Below are 15255 nucleotides of genomic sequence, written 5' to 3'. Positions count from 1 at the left end.
AAAAAGTTTGTGCATTGTGCCAAATTTCGGTATCGTTATTGATCTATTGCCAATTTTTCTACCTCGTCCGTTGGAGGTCTGCTGCTTATAGCGGCTTGTGGTATTTCTAAAGAAGCTGGTTTTTTCTCGTTTGTGCCTTCTGATTCAGCCTAGATATAGATTAAATTTAGTTATCGGCGACCATACGAAAATTGTGTTTTTGTCCAAAAAAGTAATATTTTCTTCTTATTTAATATAAAAAATAATATTACTTTTTTTGACATTTTAATGTAGCGAAATATTATATTGGTATGTGCTAAAATCTGTCAAGTGTTTATGATAGTGTGAGTATAGGGTGCAAAACTTGTGTGTGCGTGTAAATTTAAGTGTGTTAATGTGTGTACCTGGGGAGAACGAGACCTTCTCCAAGGTACTGTGTCTTGTGTTTCACGTAATGTTGGCTTAAAGATATCCTCTAATTCTGGAGTTTGCTCAGCCTGATCGAAATAATATTAATTAATATTTAAAATGGTATATCAGTATATTTATTTTTAATTTCAGATATTTATACCTGTGGTATTTCAGGGATAGCTTGCCATGAAAAAGGCACTTCTTTATCTTTTTCCGGTTCTGGTGTAATGAGAATCGGTACCTGACAAACGATTTATTTGTTATATAAATTTTTAATCCCTAATTATTTAAAAAAAAATTAAAGTTATAATTTGTATTTGATACCTCTTTCTGTTTCCTCCAAGGATAAAGTGTTTGTGTTTTTGGTGCGTCTGTCGTATCATTATCGAGTACCTATCAAATACGTTAAATCAGAAAAGTATTTTATTTTATTTAAAAACAATGATGCTACTTCATTTATTTTACCTTATCTGTTCCTATTTGATCGTTTGATTCACCTAAAGTATCCTTAAGTATCTCGGGTTCCTACAATGTACAACAAGGTGATTTAAAGAAATGATAAACTTCACCTCATATGTTATGACGAATAACGAAAAGAAGACTACCTCTTTTGGTCTACTTGGGTGACGCCATGGATATAATGGTTCTAATGCTTGATCTATTGCAGTATTTTTATCTTTTTTAGTTTCCGCAAGCTTATCCCTTTTACCCATTGTATCTAGCTGTTTATCCTACACATTTAAACGGTATTAAAATGTTATAAAAAATCAAATATATTTCAATTATAATCAATTGAAATATGCTACCTTTACGATTGTCGGCTTGTCACGATCAGATTTATCTAATTTATCCACAGGTTCAGTTTTATTATTTGCCTGTTTGGTCTCAGTGTCTGATACCTCGTTACTTTCCTGTTTTATAAAGATGAATATTGTTTAGCTTATCAATCACTTCAGTAAAAAAAGTTGTAACAATGATATAGCTATGTATGTACCTTAGTAACTGATCGGGGTACAGTTTTAATTTCTTCGGCCGGCTTCTTGTCAGACTCTATTTTATCAACATTACGCTTAGCTACGTCGTTAACTCTTACATTTGATTCTAAATCAGGTTTAGTTTTCTCTTCATTTATTTTTGTCTTGTCCTTTAGTTGAATAAAAATATGATAAAATTATTTAGATATAATACTAATATATGTTTTTATATTTGAACCATTGAACTACACCTAGGCTTTATTGACTGTTTTATGTTTGGTTAACTTTTAACTGGTTTTATTTTACAAAACAGTAACATAAGTTTTAAAAAACTTTACCTCTTTTAGTATTGTAGAAGGTAAATCGGCTTTAGTAGACAAAGTTTCTTTGTCTACGGATTCAATTTCACTAACTTCATCTGAGCTTTCATCATCCTATCATTAAAAAATATTATGTTATTAAAAAACCTAATTGGATTAAATTATTTTGTCCAATAATAAACCACTATTTTACCTTATCAGTTATATTTGGTCGCCAAGGATAAGTAAGTTCAGTAGGACGATCAATAGAAACTTTTCGTTTCGTCTTAACAATTTTTTCAGATTCCGTTTCCTCAATATCCTATTTAAAAATATTATTATTGATAAAATTAACTCATACAATTATATCTCAAATAAACGTGTCAATAATACCTCAGTTTTGCTATGACGACGTGTAGGTTTATTGTCGTGTTTTGTTTTTGGCTGATCCAAACTTAAGCTACGTTTTGGTTGCATTTTCTCGGTAGAATCCTAATTGTAAAATGAATAAAATGTAAGGAATGTGTATCTTTTATATTGTATTGTGTAAATATGTGTGAGTGATGTGTATGTGTACCTGTGTGTCTGTTTTCTTTGGTCGCCATGGATATACATTTTCTTTGGGTGTATCGTCTTGTTTTTGTGTTACCTTATCTTCTATAGCTTTAGTGTCGTCCTATTCAGAAAATATAGTTCATATATAATCTTACCTAATTTAAGTATCTTTAACGTATGTGTATAATTTTGCTATGTATAGACAAATGTAGACATTTACAAACAAAATGTTCACATCAACATAAAATACAACATAGAATAATCCGGACAATGTAGACATATACACAAAAGCACAAATAGTAGACGTGACATGTTTTTTTTGTTTTCCACCTTTATATACATATAATATAAGCATGCAAGGCGGCCTAGAAGCGAACTTACCTTTAATAATTGCTTAATTTGCGCTAACTCATTCACTACTTCCGGTTGCTTTGGGGTAATTACTTTCTTCTAAAATCAATATATTAATAAATAAGCCATTAAATCTATATTTATTCAAAATTAAAAAAAAAATAACTCCGACTCATTAATGTCTTATTCTGAAAGCAAATGACGATATTCAAGAGGAACAAATTTTCGCTGTTTAGTTATCATGGTGATCGACTATATCTAACACCATAAATGCTATAGATTTTTAATTCGTATCTACCATAGAAATAAGACATTAACGCAACAAGAGCCATCACTCCTCGGGGATAGGCTTGGCTTAAGCTTAAAATACTTTGATTAGTAAAATTTGCGAAGCGAATTTGGTGTCTTGTACCAAAATATAGGCGAAATCATTTTCTAATAAAACACTAGGTCTACTTGTAAAAAAACTAGGAATTGCTTTGTAAGGGTTCGCGTAGCCATAATAAAATAAATCATTACTTAAATGTGAAATTAATTGACTTTCAATATTTTTTAAGTTATCCATTTTCGTTTGGATGTATTCGTAATTTCTTACCTTAAGTCCAGTCTTTTTAATTTGTGAAACCTGTTCTTGTTCAGATATTGATGACACCGATGATTTTCTGCTTTCAGAAGTTTCTTTTGTGAACTGTAAAAAAAGAATTAATGACATTTGTATCGAGACGTTAATTTATTTAAAATCATCATGTAATCAATTACATTCTAAAGTTAAATCGGTTATATTTGAATCATTCAAATTCTGGCACGTCCTCTGTTTGGTAACGATACAAAAGTATCTACTAAAGTTTTGACAATTGTTTTCACTTCACACTATAAGTACTCGTAGGAAATAAAAACGTTATATTACTGTAACATTATAATGATTTGAAGGTAATAAGTTCTACAATGCCGTGTACTCTTCTTTTGAATGTAAAAGCAATGACGACAGAAAAAGATAAACTGATGTCGAACTAAAAATCCGCGTATTTAAATATTGCGTCTTATCATTATTTTTTTAAGGATCTAGTTAATCTAATAATGTTTTATTTTATTTTAGAAATTGTTTAAGAATAATTTTAAATGAATTATTATGATTTTATAATAGTTTTGACCTTATTCTTGATTTAGCTTTAGTTTATAAATAAGATAATAATTACATCGAGTGGACAATGTCGCAAGGAAAGTAAGTTATTATTATAGCTAACAATATAGCAGATACAATATGCACCGTCTCGCGATGTGACCCTCACGAGTGGCAAGCAGCCAGCTAGCGTTTTTTTTAGGAGTCACAGGTGTACGGGACAAAATAAAAGCTTTGGATAATTTTCTCACTTTCCTCTGATTGTTATCATGACGGTGATATTTTATTAACATTATTTAAGTAATTATGGGATATCAGCTGTTCGTATTTTTTCCTTAAATGTCGGGTAAGTTTGCATAACAATTTCTTTACAAGATAATATTTTTTAATTAATATTTAAAAGTAAAAATAATTTGTGGTAGATAAAATGTTAATTGTTGTTTCGGAACTCACCTTAAGTTGTTTGTTTTCGATGATAGAGCTACGTCGGCTCTCTGTTCTGACTTCTTGGACCTAAAGAAAATAGTTATTATTAAAAAAAAACAATTGGAAAACAATGAATTTGAATATTGCTCGAGAATTTATAGATTTATGGACGTCATTTAATATGATATGTAATTGGTTCTCTTATTTTTTTATAGTTATTATGTAGAATATATTAAAATACATTGCCTTGATTTTAAAGGATATCTTTTTCTATAATAAAAATGATTAAATTTTTAATTGAGCCAAATTATTAAAAAGTTATATTAAAAAATAAATTCAACCTTTTCATCTGCGAAATAAAATTAAAAAATGAATTATCAGCACCAGAGATTTGTGCAAAACTTAAGCTCAATCGGTTAGATTAAACTGGTTTAAAAGTCAGTTTCAAAATTGACCCAACTAAAAATAATTTAATAAATAATAAATAATTTAAATTCTCAAAAACGTCTTTTTTATGCCATATTTTATTATTATTGCAATGGGACTTCCATTGCAATTTATCTTAATGCCATATATTAATAAACAATCTCCCTTTCAAGTTTGCAATACTCCGCAAACAATAAAAAAGTACTACGTGATGTATTCACGATACATAGAGCACCGTTCCTCGCAAAGAACACAATGGTAGCACAATCCACCACCACGGCCAACACTACCACTACACATCACCAAGCACTAACCACACTCTCGACGTAGGTTTCACTTGTCCGAAACTGAAGCATTATAGAACTTTAGACTCCACGGCGGACAATCGCAAAGTGGACACTCTTGCCAAACTTTATAACTTTTATAGACTCCGTTCGAGGCAAAATTTTTCCCACCTCCCACGTAATACCTTCGAATACTGATGTGAGATAACAATGAACTTCATTTCAGTTTATATATTCAGTAATGCGATTACAATGTATGAAATCTAGATCTTCAAATAGTTTTAGAAATCGTGTCAACGATTTTCATTATAACTAACTCCATAATATGTTCGTTCAAACTATATGTTAGTGAAGTACAAAAAAGCGATAAAAAAAAACGTAAATACAAACACAGATTTCAAGTAGACTAGACACTTTATTATTTAATATAATTATTAAATAATAAAAGTGAATTCAAACAAGCCTGTTACATATGTAAATATTACCTAAAGTCATCTTCAAGAAAAGTTTTGGAAATGATTTCAGTAAGAACCACATTATACCAGCCAGGCACCTATTACAGTGATAATGTTTCTGTGTATCTCACTCGTGAAATATTGAAAACCAACACCTATTTTGCTAATTTGATACGTATATCCTTTGAATGTTATAACTATTATAGAGAAATCCGCTTATCATTTTCTGACAATTCATTATCATGTTCTGTAATATATTTTTTTCTCACAGAATAGCTCTACTATTCTCTTTGTATCTCATTCGTGACTGGTAGACTTACGAGGACACATATTGATGCGATAATCTTTTAAATATTATAATTATAGAAGATAATTCCACGTATTACTTTCTGACATTTATTGTATTCTGCGGTGTTTCTGCAATTCTTTAAGAAACAATCTCACAAGATTCGAAGATGAAACGTTGAAAATTCATCGTTCTCTCACAATCACAATAATCCGTTACTTTGTTGTGTGTATTCTTTAAATGTTATAATAAGTTTAGTCCAAGTGTTTTTCATTGCATTTCGAGTTTGTTCTTATATATAAACACAAAAAAGCTAAATTATGTCATTATTTTGCCGCTCAAATCACTAAGTTATATTTACTTGTACATAAATTCATATTTATGAATAAATATATCCTAAAAAAACCCGCTACATGTTGTCATGCCTACGTATATTTATTTACTTCTATATATATATATATATATATATAAATAGATTATCAGTATTGGCGAGTAACCACAAAGTGGATAGCGCTAACGCTGAAATATTCGCCGTGTTGAAATGTATAAGCATTGTGATGACATTCGGTTAAACGGTGTCGAAGTCTAAATCTCAAACAGATCTACCAACATCCATATTTATCGTAACAAATATTATAAATGCAAAAGTGAGTTTGTTTGTTACAATTTCACGTTTTAATGCAAAATTTCATGATGATCGCTTGAGTAGAACCGATCATCATGAAATTTTGCATGCACACAAGGTACAGAACATAGGGACCTTGCACCCCACCCCATACGCGGAGGGGGCCCCGGGGAGAAACAACTATTTAGTTTACATTGCTTCGTTTGCGCTGTTTCTGTTTTGAAAGACCATGGTTGCGCATCTTGTTCATACGCTATATAATCCAAAACAATATAGAATATCGTGACGAATAATATTAAATGTAAATATATGTATACACTGTAAGTTTAATAATAATTAAATTATAATTACCTTCCATACCCTTATGAGTATATACGATCGTGTTGTGAAAATAACCATACACGAAAAGTATCCCAAAAAATTAATATAGGTTCGACTTTTTTCAGGGTCAATAAATATGCTATTGTGGTTTATTCCATTAAATCATATAAAAAAAACTGAAAATATATATATAATAAATAGCAAAGGAGTATATGTATTAGTATACATTTAGAAGAAGCAACGGTGACTAAACTTTTTCTAATAATGATAAATACATAGTTCAATCTATGAAACTATAAAATATTCTAATCGAAGAGTGAGTAAAGATAGACGACCTTAGATTTACATATTCCCCATGTTTAGCTAGTTAGCTCTGCTATATAATGCAAAACAAACAGTTATTGGTTAATATAAATACAACACTATTTCACTTACCTACCTATATCCACTTTAATTTTACTTCCAATATTCCGATAACAACTTCGACATTCGATACGATATTTTTACATATATGTATACCATACTTTAAGCTTTTAAACGATGCTGTTTGTATCGTAAACATAAGCTGTCGTGAGGTCAAAGTTAGTATTAAATTCTACATTACACTATATTCAAAGAAACGATCGTTTTTCTTACGTACAGTATAAGTATCCAACAGAAGTTTAGAAGTATTTTATTAACACACTAGTATCAGTCACCTTCATATATTTATAATCATAGCTTCTGAATTACGTTACTTTGATAATTCTACTAGAAACTAAGGAATCCGGCATTAATAAACTTCCGATATAAACTCTACTTCAAATCTGTGTATAAACTTTGTAAAAGAAATCAAAAGACGTCTTTTGATTTCTTTTACAAAAATATAACTTTTCTACTAAATGTAAAATAAACGACAGAAAAAAACAAAACCATAAAATTTATACTAACCTCGCTTTGTATAGAGGTTCTCCGGCTTTCAGTCTGAAAACAAATATTTAACATTTAACATGGATAACGCAATTTTTATTTTATTATCACAATGAAAAAACAACGCGGCAATGAACTACATAAATGGATATATTTAAGCACATACATATAGCACGAATGAAATAAGAAAGCATTGAAAACCTTAATGATTTTTTTAATTTATAATAGTTTGGCAATGCATGACACCTGATGGTAAGTAGTCACCATCACCCATAGATATTGCCAATGTTAGAAATGTTAACCATTAATTGTACCGTCAATGGGTCACCAATATTGGGAACTAGCGCAGTTACTTATAAACGTTATTTAGCGGGTGATTAGTTAAACAATACTGTCTTATTCTTTCGAATGTCAAATCAATAATAACAGAACGGGTTAAATCAGTGTTTAACTAAACAGTCACTAAGCAACGTTTATAAGTAAGGTTGAAAAATGGTACGTCCCTTGTGATATTTTTCTACAATAATTATAATAATTAAATCCCGACTTTAAAACTATCTAACAATGTTAAATACCAATGTAATGAAGACGGGATCACGTTGGTACTTAAAAAAAATAGACTCGAACATACATTAAATAAATATATACAGAAAAATGAAAACCCTTTTCCTCTTCGAAGCGGTTTAGCAAAAAAAAAATTTGCACGTTGAGAACATCCAAAGCAAAAATCATGTTTTCCTTTTAATGTGACAGTGATTAATGTACAAAAACGTAATCGCTTTTTTCAACACTATATAAATTTGGATTGAATGTTTTGTTCGACCTTAATACGAAAATATCACGTTTTTTCATTTGATATTTCAAAATTCGTGAATGACCTATTTACAGTGTGTTAAAACAGTCAACAAAACGAAGTACCTTCACAGCGAGACGTTGTTGCTGTTGTTCGACATGCATCTGTTTCATTAATTTAAGTTTAATTAGATTAATGTATAGTTTTTGTTTACATTCATTCCTCTAATTTTAAAATTAATGATTATGTTCTTAATTAAAGACCTAAAGAAGATATTACAATTTTCTTAAGAAGGTTAAAATATAATAAAGCAATAACCTTGAAAGATTAAACAATAGATTCAAGCCGATAAAAGAATATAATTAAGTTAGTAAATAAGAAGTAGTTATATAGTTCGAATCAATAATTATTGTATCTTTAATTTTATTATTTTTTAATAAAATTGGTACAAACCTCGCTTTGAACTGATGTTCTTCGGCTATCAACCTACAAATAAAATAACAATAATTAATAATTATATCTTACAAGCTGCCCATCCCAACTTCGTGAGAAATAAGACCTATATTTTATTAATTTTATGTTAAGAATATATGCTGCAGCCTGACCGCAGCGCCACCTATCTAATTTAAACCATCTAAACACAAGAATTATATACATATGTACTTGTAAGGACACAAGTGTTTTATTACTCTATGTCAAGTTTGTTGTAGCGGCCAGTCAGTTAGTCATTGTTACGTTCGTTTCGTAAATGCACGCGTTGGAATAAACTCAATAGCATAGCATATAATCTATCATTCTATCCGAGATAACAAAGAACACCTCATACAGTAGAGACTTTACATTGGTGACCCCAGTGAATTTTTATGCGGACGTTTCTCGGGTATTTGGATAGATTAGTATGAGTGGCACAGTGACTCGCAAAATTTAAAAAATGTTACACGGACAAAAGCACCGCGCCAGTGCAGGGTGTCGCTTGTCCCTGTATATAATATACATAGAGATATTTATAATAAAGACTTAAAGAATGATATGTATATTATATTTATGAAGATACGTTTGGTTTAAGATACCTGCTTCTTGTATATATTTTATGTTAAGCGCCTTACCTTAGTAACCTCCTTTTCTTTCTTATCCTTCACAGTTGGTGTTGGTGATATCTTTTCATATTTCTCAAGAACAGGCCGTTCGTAATCGTCGACGAAATCCAATTCGTACTGTAAACGTTAATATATTTATTTAATCAATAAATTAAACAACTGATAACAATTATCCCATAAATGTTGTTAATTTCCTTTTCAATGTCAATTTGGCAAATACCTAACAATCGTTCCTGTAAAACAAAAACATATAACAAGTATACAAGCAACATGCGACTTTCAAACCCATTTTTTTACAACGAAGATCCAGACAATCTAAGAAATCAATTGTCAAATAATAACCTTTCAACCAACAAAATAGTTTTGAACGTGTGTTTTTATTGTAGCAGTGTGTAGGTGTACTTAGGTATATGTGAAATGTGCATAACATTGAGTGTAAGTGAAAATACAGAAAAAAATGTGTAAGTGTAAAAAACAGTGTACGAGAAAATAAGGCGTGTAAGATAATAAGTGATAAGAGGAGAAATCCACAGATAAGACGCAGGAAGAAAGGGGACGTCACGATAACATTTCAAATGATTACCCCATCATGAGTATATTCTGTATCAGTATAAGTATCAGATGTAGCTTTTTTAGGTTTTTCAGATGTCTTCTTGACAATTTTCTTTAGCGTTGGCACTTCAAATTTACCATCCCTGACCATCAGTGGTTCCTAAAGATGCATTTTAAGTTAAACTAATTGGATTTTCTACATTATTAAAGCGTTTTCATTTAAGTGCAGGTGGCTCTTTAACGTTAGTATGTTTTGTGCTTTATTTCTATCCAAAAAATTGTGCAATTAATAGGAGTTATACTCAAACTAAAAGTATTAGACTATTTTCTAACTATCTCAGCTCTGATATTGTTTTTAATTTGTTTATAATAAAGATTTATATGTAATTGTCTACCTCATTATTTTCTTTCTTGACGACAGCGGGTTTTTTTACTTTGAGTTCTGCAGCCTCTGAACCCTCCTAAGAAATATTATTTAACGCTATTAGTATCAAATAATTGATTTTACTAGCTGAGATAATTATAAAATGTGAAAATAGATAGTACCGTTTGTTTTTTCTGAGCAGGTTTCTTTTGTGTCAGTGAAGCCTCTTCTGGGGCAGTTGTGCTAGTCTTAGTTCTTGGCTTGGTGAGGCTGACAGATTCCTCAGTATCCTCGCCCTAAGCCCGCGAGTGATAGAAAAAGAGGTGTAAGAAAAAATCAAAGTGATTTAAAAAAATAACTCGAGCACTTCTGCGCGCGTCTATAAAGTGATAGAAAGAAGGAGCTTTTTATTAAAAACACATTCCCATAATGTTTTACTCAAAAGTGCAAATACTGTGAGTGTTAGAGATATAATAAAAAACTAATAATGTTTAACAGAAGTAGCTGCCTGTAATTGTGTTTTCTATCATTTTGCATGTACAAATATTGCTTTTGACTATTCTAACTGATATCTATGTCTACGCACTACTCTATTTATGTGTCCTAAAATTTTACCTTTACAAGAACTATTCTCTCTAATATTTTTGGTGCCGATAGAGACAACATATTATTGGATCTCATTTCTGTCTGTGAATAATTTTGAATTTTTAAATTATCTTTTTTTACATAACAAATCGTTATTTTTATATCGTACTATCCTTTAAGTATTCCAAACAACATTTTAACCATACCTTTTGATCCTTATCTTTAGGAGTAGGTCGTTTAATAGTTTTATCCTCAACTATTTCTGGTTTCTTAATTTTGAGCTTAGCTTCAGCCTCACCCTCCTAAATAAGTTTTAAATTGTTTTGTAAATGATACCTTTATAATGTATTTTTAGGTACAAATATTGATAACTTATAAATATAAAGTAAGGATTTGACTAAAATACAAACCGTGAGTTTTATTTCGGCTGGTGTTGTGTGTGTAAGTGAAACATCTTCGGGTTCTTGACCCGGTTTAACTGGACCTTTAGGCTTTGTAACACTCACAGTTTCATCGATCTCCATAGGCTATTAAAACATAATCTCTTTAATTTTTTTTTATTCAAATTCCAAAACAATATAGAATATTTAACTTTATTTCACCCTACCTCAGGCTTATCTTTATCTTTAACTGAACGACGCCTTTGCGCAGTTACAGAAGGTGTTGTTTCTTCTGGCTTTTTATCCTCCTAATTACATATGACATTCATTATTATAAAATAATAAGACATTAAGCTTTCCGTACTGTTTCTACACAAACTCAAGTTAACGCTACTAAATAAGTTTAGGCCTATAATCTTAAAATGCAAATGTATAAAAAGCTTATTTTCATTGTTTTTATTAAAATCTACCTTTTTCTTTTTCTCGATAGGTGTAGGACTGATTTTTTCATACTTTTCGAGAACTGGTCTCTCGTAGTCGTCGATAAATTCTTCTTCTTCAACCTTCAAAATTGTTGATATACAAATTAGCACTTTGCTAATATAATTTAACAATAAAGATATAGCCAACCTAAATCAAGCAAGATTTATTATTTAGTTTTGAAGATTATTAGATTGAAAATAGAAACACTTCTTAACGTTACGTTATGCTGAATATAATATTTATTTTAATAACACAAGAAGCGTTACTTTTTAATTTCCCGCATGCGGAAAGCATCTTTTGAAGATTTATTAAGTGTTATGTAAAAAATAGTTGTGCGTTATTATATAGATAGATTTGTTTTCTGGGTAAATTTTATGAGTTATATAAAGAGTAGAAATAATATAAGAATCGCGAATAAGTAATTATGCTTCATTATTTCAAAACATAAATAATATTTGTGTTATTTTGTAGTGTGTTAGCTTGTTTAGATTTGTATGTACCTCCTTTTCTTTGAGAGAAGGACGTTTTTTAGGCTTTGTCTCATCTTTTTTAATAGATTTAGGTTTTGGTTTCTCGTCCGATTTTTTCTCCTCATCCTAAATAACATAATAATTTTATTTTATATAACAAAATATTACGTTTCATTTGTGAAATTGATTTTGAACACACCTTATCTTTTGCTACAGATCGTTTTCGTAGTTTTGGCATTTCTGGCTCGTCTTCCTTTTGTTTAGGTTTAATCTTACCCTTCATCATGTCAACTTCATCCTTTAAAGAGTTATTTTAATGTTATTATCGTTAGTTATTCGTTTTATTTTATTGAGAATTTAAAAATGACTTAAAGATACCTGTGTATCACTAGGACGACGTTTATCTTTTGGTGTTGGTGTAATTTTTTCATATTTCTCAAGTTGTGATCTTTCATAATCGTCTATAAACTCAGATGATTCCTAAAAATTGTTACCCTTATTTTAATTTCGCACTAAATATTTTTGGAAGACTAACAGCAAACATTACATTATTATTATGGTTACTAATATAAAATTCAATGTGTTTTAATATATATAAGAAATAAATAAATACTCATATTAATATATATGTACTTTCAAGTATACCTCACTAACTCCATTCTGTTTCTTTGTCTTATCAAACGGCGTAGGACTGATTTTATCATATTTTTCAAGATCTGGCCTTTCGTAATCATCTACGTATTCTTTTTGATCGTCAGGCTAAAGTAAAAGTTAAAATTTTAGTTTTAAGTTTAACGAAAATTTTAAAACATTTATATTTGTATAACTTGTTAAGCGAGAACGCGTTTTAAAATTAAAGTCTACCTTTTTAATCGTTTTATTTGTCTTTGCTACTTGTGGTTCCTCAGATGTTTCTGTGACCGGTTTCGTGGGAGCCTTAGACAATTTAACTTGACCTAATTCGTCAACAGGTTCCTCTGGTTTAGGTACACTTTTTTTAATGCTTGTACGCTTAGTTTCTTCAGCAACCTAATTTAATAAAAAATGATATAGTATTTGTTTGATCCTTACGAAAAATATTTGAAGCCTAATGTTGTAAATTATATAATGCCAAATGACTAAATTATTGAAAATTAAGTTAAAATCGTATTTTTGTCGTAATATACCTTCTCTTTGGTTTCTACTTTTGTTTTTTTTTCTGGAGTCGGAGTAGCCATTGAAGGTTCCTCGTCACTTTCTTCTGGTTGACTTTCAATATTTTCAGATAGTGATGCACGTTTACTCTAAATTATATAACAAATTGTTTTAAATGTGTTTATATAGTCTCGAATATGTAATAGATTTTTTTATTTATAGTCTTAAATGGTGTGGTAAAGTGGAGTACATGTTGTTAAGTGATTACCTTTAGTGTGTCATTAACTTTTGGTTTCTTTTCAAGAGGTGTTGGTGTAATTCTTTCATATTTCTCCAATACTGGGCGCTCGTAATCGTCAACGAACTCCAACACATCCTAAATTAAATAACGTTTTAACACGTCTAATGTTATCACAACACACAACAGACAATTATGTTATCACGTATGTAGTAAGTACAAAAACATCGAGATGTAATTGACATTTGAAATAACCTTAACATATAGTTTGTAACACGTAATTACAATAACAATACGAACAATTTTTTAACATTTGGATTTCTTAAAGTATTTTTTTATCATTAAACATTTCTGATGTATCAAATAATGAATATGTACTTACGTCTGCCTCCTTCTTTTTAGAAACAACCTTCTTTTTAATAACTTTCTTTTTCTCTTCGGTCTTTTTAGTTTCTTTCTTATCTTCTTCAGGCTTAGGCTCTTCCTTAGGTTTAACAGGTTTTAGTTTTGGAATTCCTTCAATTTTAGGTTCAGCTTCTGGTGCTTTTTCTGTTTTCTTTTTCTCAATTTTTTCTAGAAGAGCCTTCTTTTCTTCTTCTGTTTTAGCTGTTTTCTTTTCTAGTATCTTTTTAGCCTCTTCTATTTCAACCTCAGCTTTTTTCTGTTCCTGCACTTTTGATTCAACTTTCTTTGCTTCGACTTTAGTTTCAGTCTTCTTTGCCTCAACTTGAACTTCTTCCTTCTTAGCTTCAACTTTTACTTCTTCTTTCTTTGATACCTTTTTAGCTGCTGTTTTCTTTTCTTCGACAGTAGTCTGTTCTTCTTCTTGTTTTTTCTCTTCTTTCTGCTTAATCAGAATAAATAATTCAATTATCTGTACTGTATTAATATATTAATATAAAATATTAAGGGGTTCACGTTTATATGTAAGAGTCACTTAATAAATACTTAAATAAAATTAAAAAAATACTTACCCTTTTTTCTTCGACATGATTTTCTTCAATTATAGATTTTTCTTCTACAATCGACATTTCTTCTTCAGACTCCTCTATTACTGTAGTTTCTTCTTCCTCTTCTTCCTTTTTCTTTTTCTAAAATATCGCATATTCATTTTGATTATTTTTTCTATTCGATTATAACTCTAACATAATTAGTTAGTCGTCAAAAAAATCACAATTAAGTATGATGGCTTTGTAACTATTTATATTACCTTTTCTTCAGTGAGTGTTAAGTCTGCACTAGATTCATCTTCTCCAAATTCGTTTTTAATAACTACTCGGTAGTTAGCTACGTATTTTGATGAGACTTTTCGTATAATCAAACGCGCATTAGTACCATCAAATGACGTATTAACTTCTGATGACTCTCTAATCACTGTTGAATTTTTGTACCAAGTACATCTACAGGATTGATCTGATGTTTTGAGAACTGCAACGAATTCAGCTTCCTCATTTTCTTTCCTGGCCTAAAAATTAAATTTATAATTAAATATAGTTTTATTTAAGGACAAGCAATTAAAATAATTGTTAAATCATTTATGTAAAGTGCTTACCAAACTTCGGAGATGTTTAATGATTTGCGGTTTGTCTCCTTTTTCTTCAGGAATATCAGTGATTTCAACTTGTTGTGATGTCGCTTCTCCTTTCTCGTTCTTTGCGACAAGCTTGTATGATCCTTTATCTTGTTGTGATACGTTAGAGATTTCTAATTTGACTGCGAATTCACCCTTAAAAATCAC

At 30.0% G+C, this 15255-nt stretch overlaps 1 protein-coding gene across 24 annotated transcripts in view; it reads right to left on the bottom strand.

Annotated features, from left to right (window-relative positions):
• The window catches only part of LOC126777812 (twitchin), a 125326-nt gene that overhangs the window by 75991 nt on the left and 34080 nt on the right, over positions 1-15255 (bottom strand). For 13 of the 24 annotated variants that reach the window (XM_050500951.1, XM_050500950.1, XM_050500957.1 and 10 more), the window contains 36 exons: positions 15070-15243; positions 14728-14982; positions 14492-14608; positions 13900-14361; positions 13548-13655; positions 13312-13428; positions 13010-13174; positions 12791-12904; positions 12524-12625; positions 12345-12443; positions 12176-12271; positions 11663-11755; positions 11420-11500; positions 11223-11339; positions 11019-11114; positions 10410-10523; positions 10259-10324; positions 9895-10023; positions 9321-9428; positions 8668-8700; positions 8340-8378; positions 7443-7475; positions 4143-4202; positions 3165-3257; positions 2241-2339; positions 2057-2155; positions 1878-1985; positions 1703-1798; positions 1385-1534; positions 1197-1301; positions 996-1121; positions 856-915; positions 715-783; positions 551-631; positions 384-476; positions 63-149 (listed from right to left, as the gene is read on the bottom strand). In XM_050500951.1, the coding sequence (XP_050356908.1) occupies positions 63-149; positions 384-476; positions 551-631; positions 715-783; positions 856-915; positions 996-1121; positions 1197-1301; positions 1385-1534; positions 1703-1798; positions 1878-1985; positions 2057-2155; positions 2241-2339; positions 3165-3257; positions 4143-4202; positions 7443-7475; positions 8340-8378; positions 8668-8700; positions 9321-9428; positions 9895-10023; positions 10259-10324; positions 10410-10523; positions 11019-11114; positions 11223-11339; positions 11420-11500; positions 11663-11755; positions 12176-12271; positions 12345-12443; positions 12524-12625; positions 12791-12904; positions 13010-13174; positions 13312-13428; positions 13548-13655; positions 13900-14361; positions 14492-14608; positions 14728-14982; positions 15070-15243 (4044 nt within the window). Of the gene's footprint in view, positions 1-62; positions 150-383; positions 477-550; positions 632-714; positions 784-855; positions 916-995; positions 1122-1196; positions 1302-1384; positions 1535-1702; positions 1799-1877; positions 1986-2056; positions 2156-2240; positions 2340-2599; positions 2669-3164; positions 3258-4142; positions 4203-7442; positions 7476-8339; positions 8379-8667; positions 8701-9320; positions 9429-9894; positions 10024-10258; positions 10325-10409; positions 10524-11018; positions 11115-11222; positions 11340-11419; positions 11501-11662; positions 11756-12175; positions 12272-12344; positions 12444-12523; positions 12626-12790; positions 12905-13009; positions 13175-13311; positions 13429-13547; positions 13656-13899; positions 14362-14491; positions 14609-14727; positions 14983-15069; positions 15244-15255 lie in introns of all 24 variants that reach the window. The other 11 variants (XM_050500970.1, XM_050500971.1, XM_050500963.1 and 8 more) reach the window with 10 other exon arrangements.

This window comes from Nymphalis io, chromosome 24 (genome assembly GCF_905147045.1).
Source record: "Nymphalis io chromosome 24, ilAglIoxx1.1, whole genome shotgun sequence".
Classification (NCBI taxonomy): domain Eukaryota; kingdom Metazoa; phylum Arthropoda; class Insecta; order Lepidoptera; family Nymphalidae; genus Nymphalis; species Nymphalis io.
This window is presented reverse-complemented; position numbering and strand designations above follow the sequence as displayed.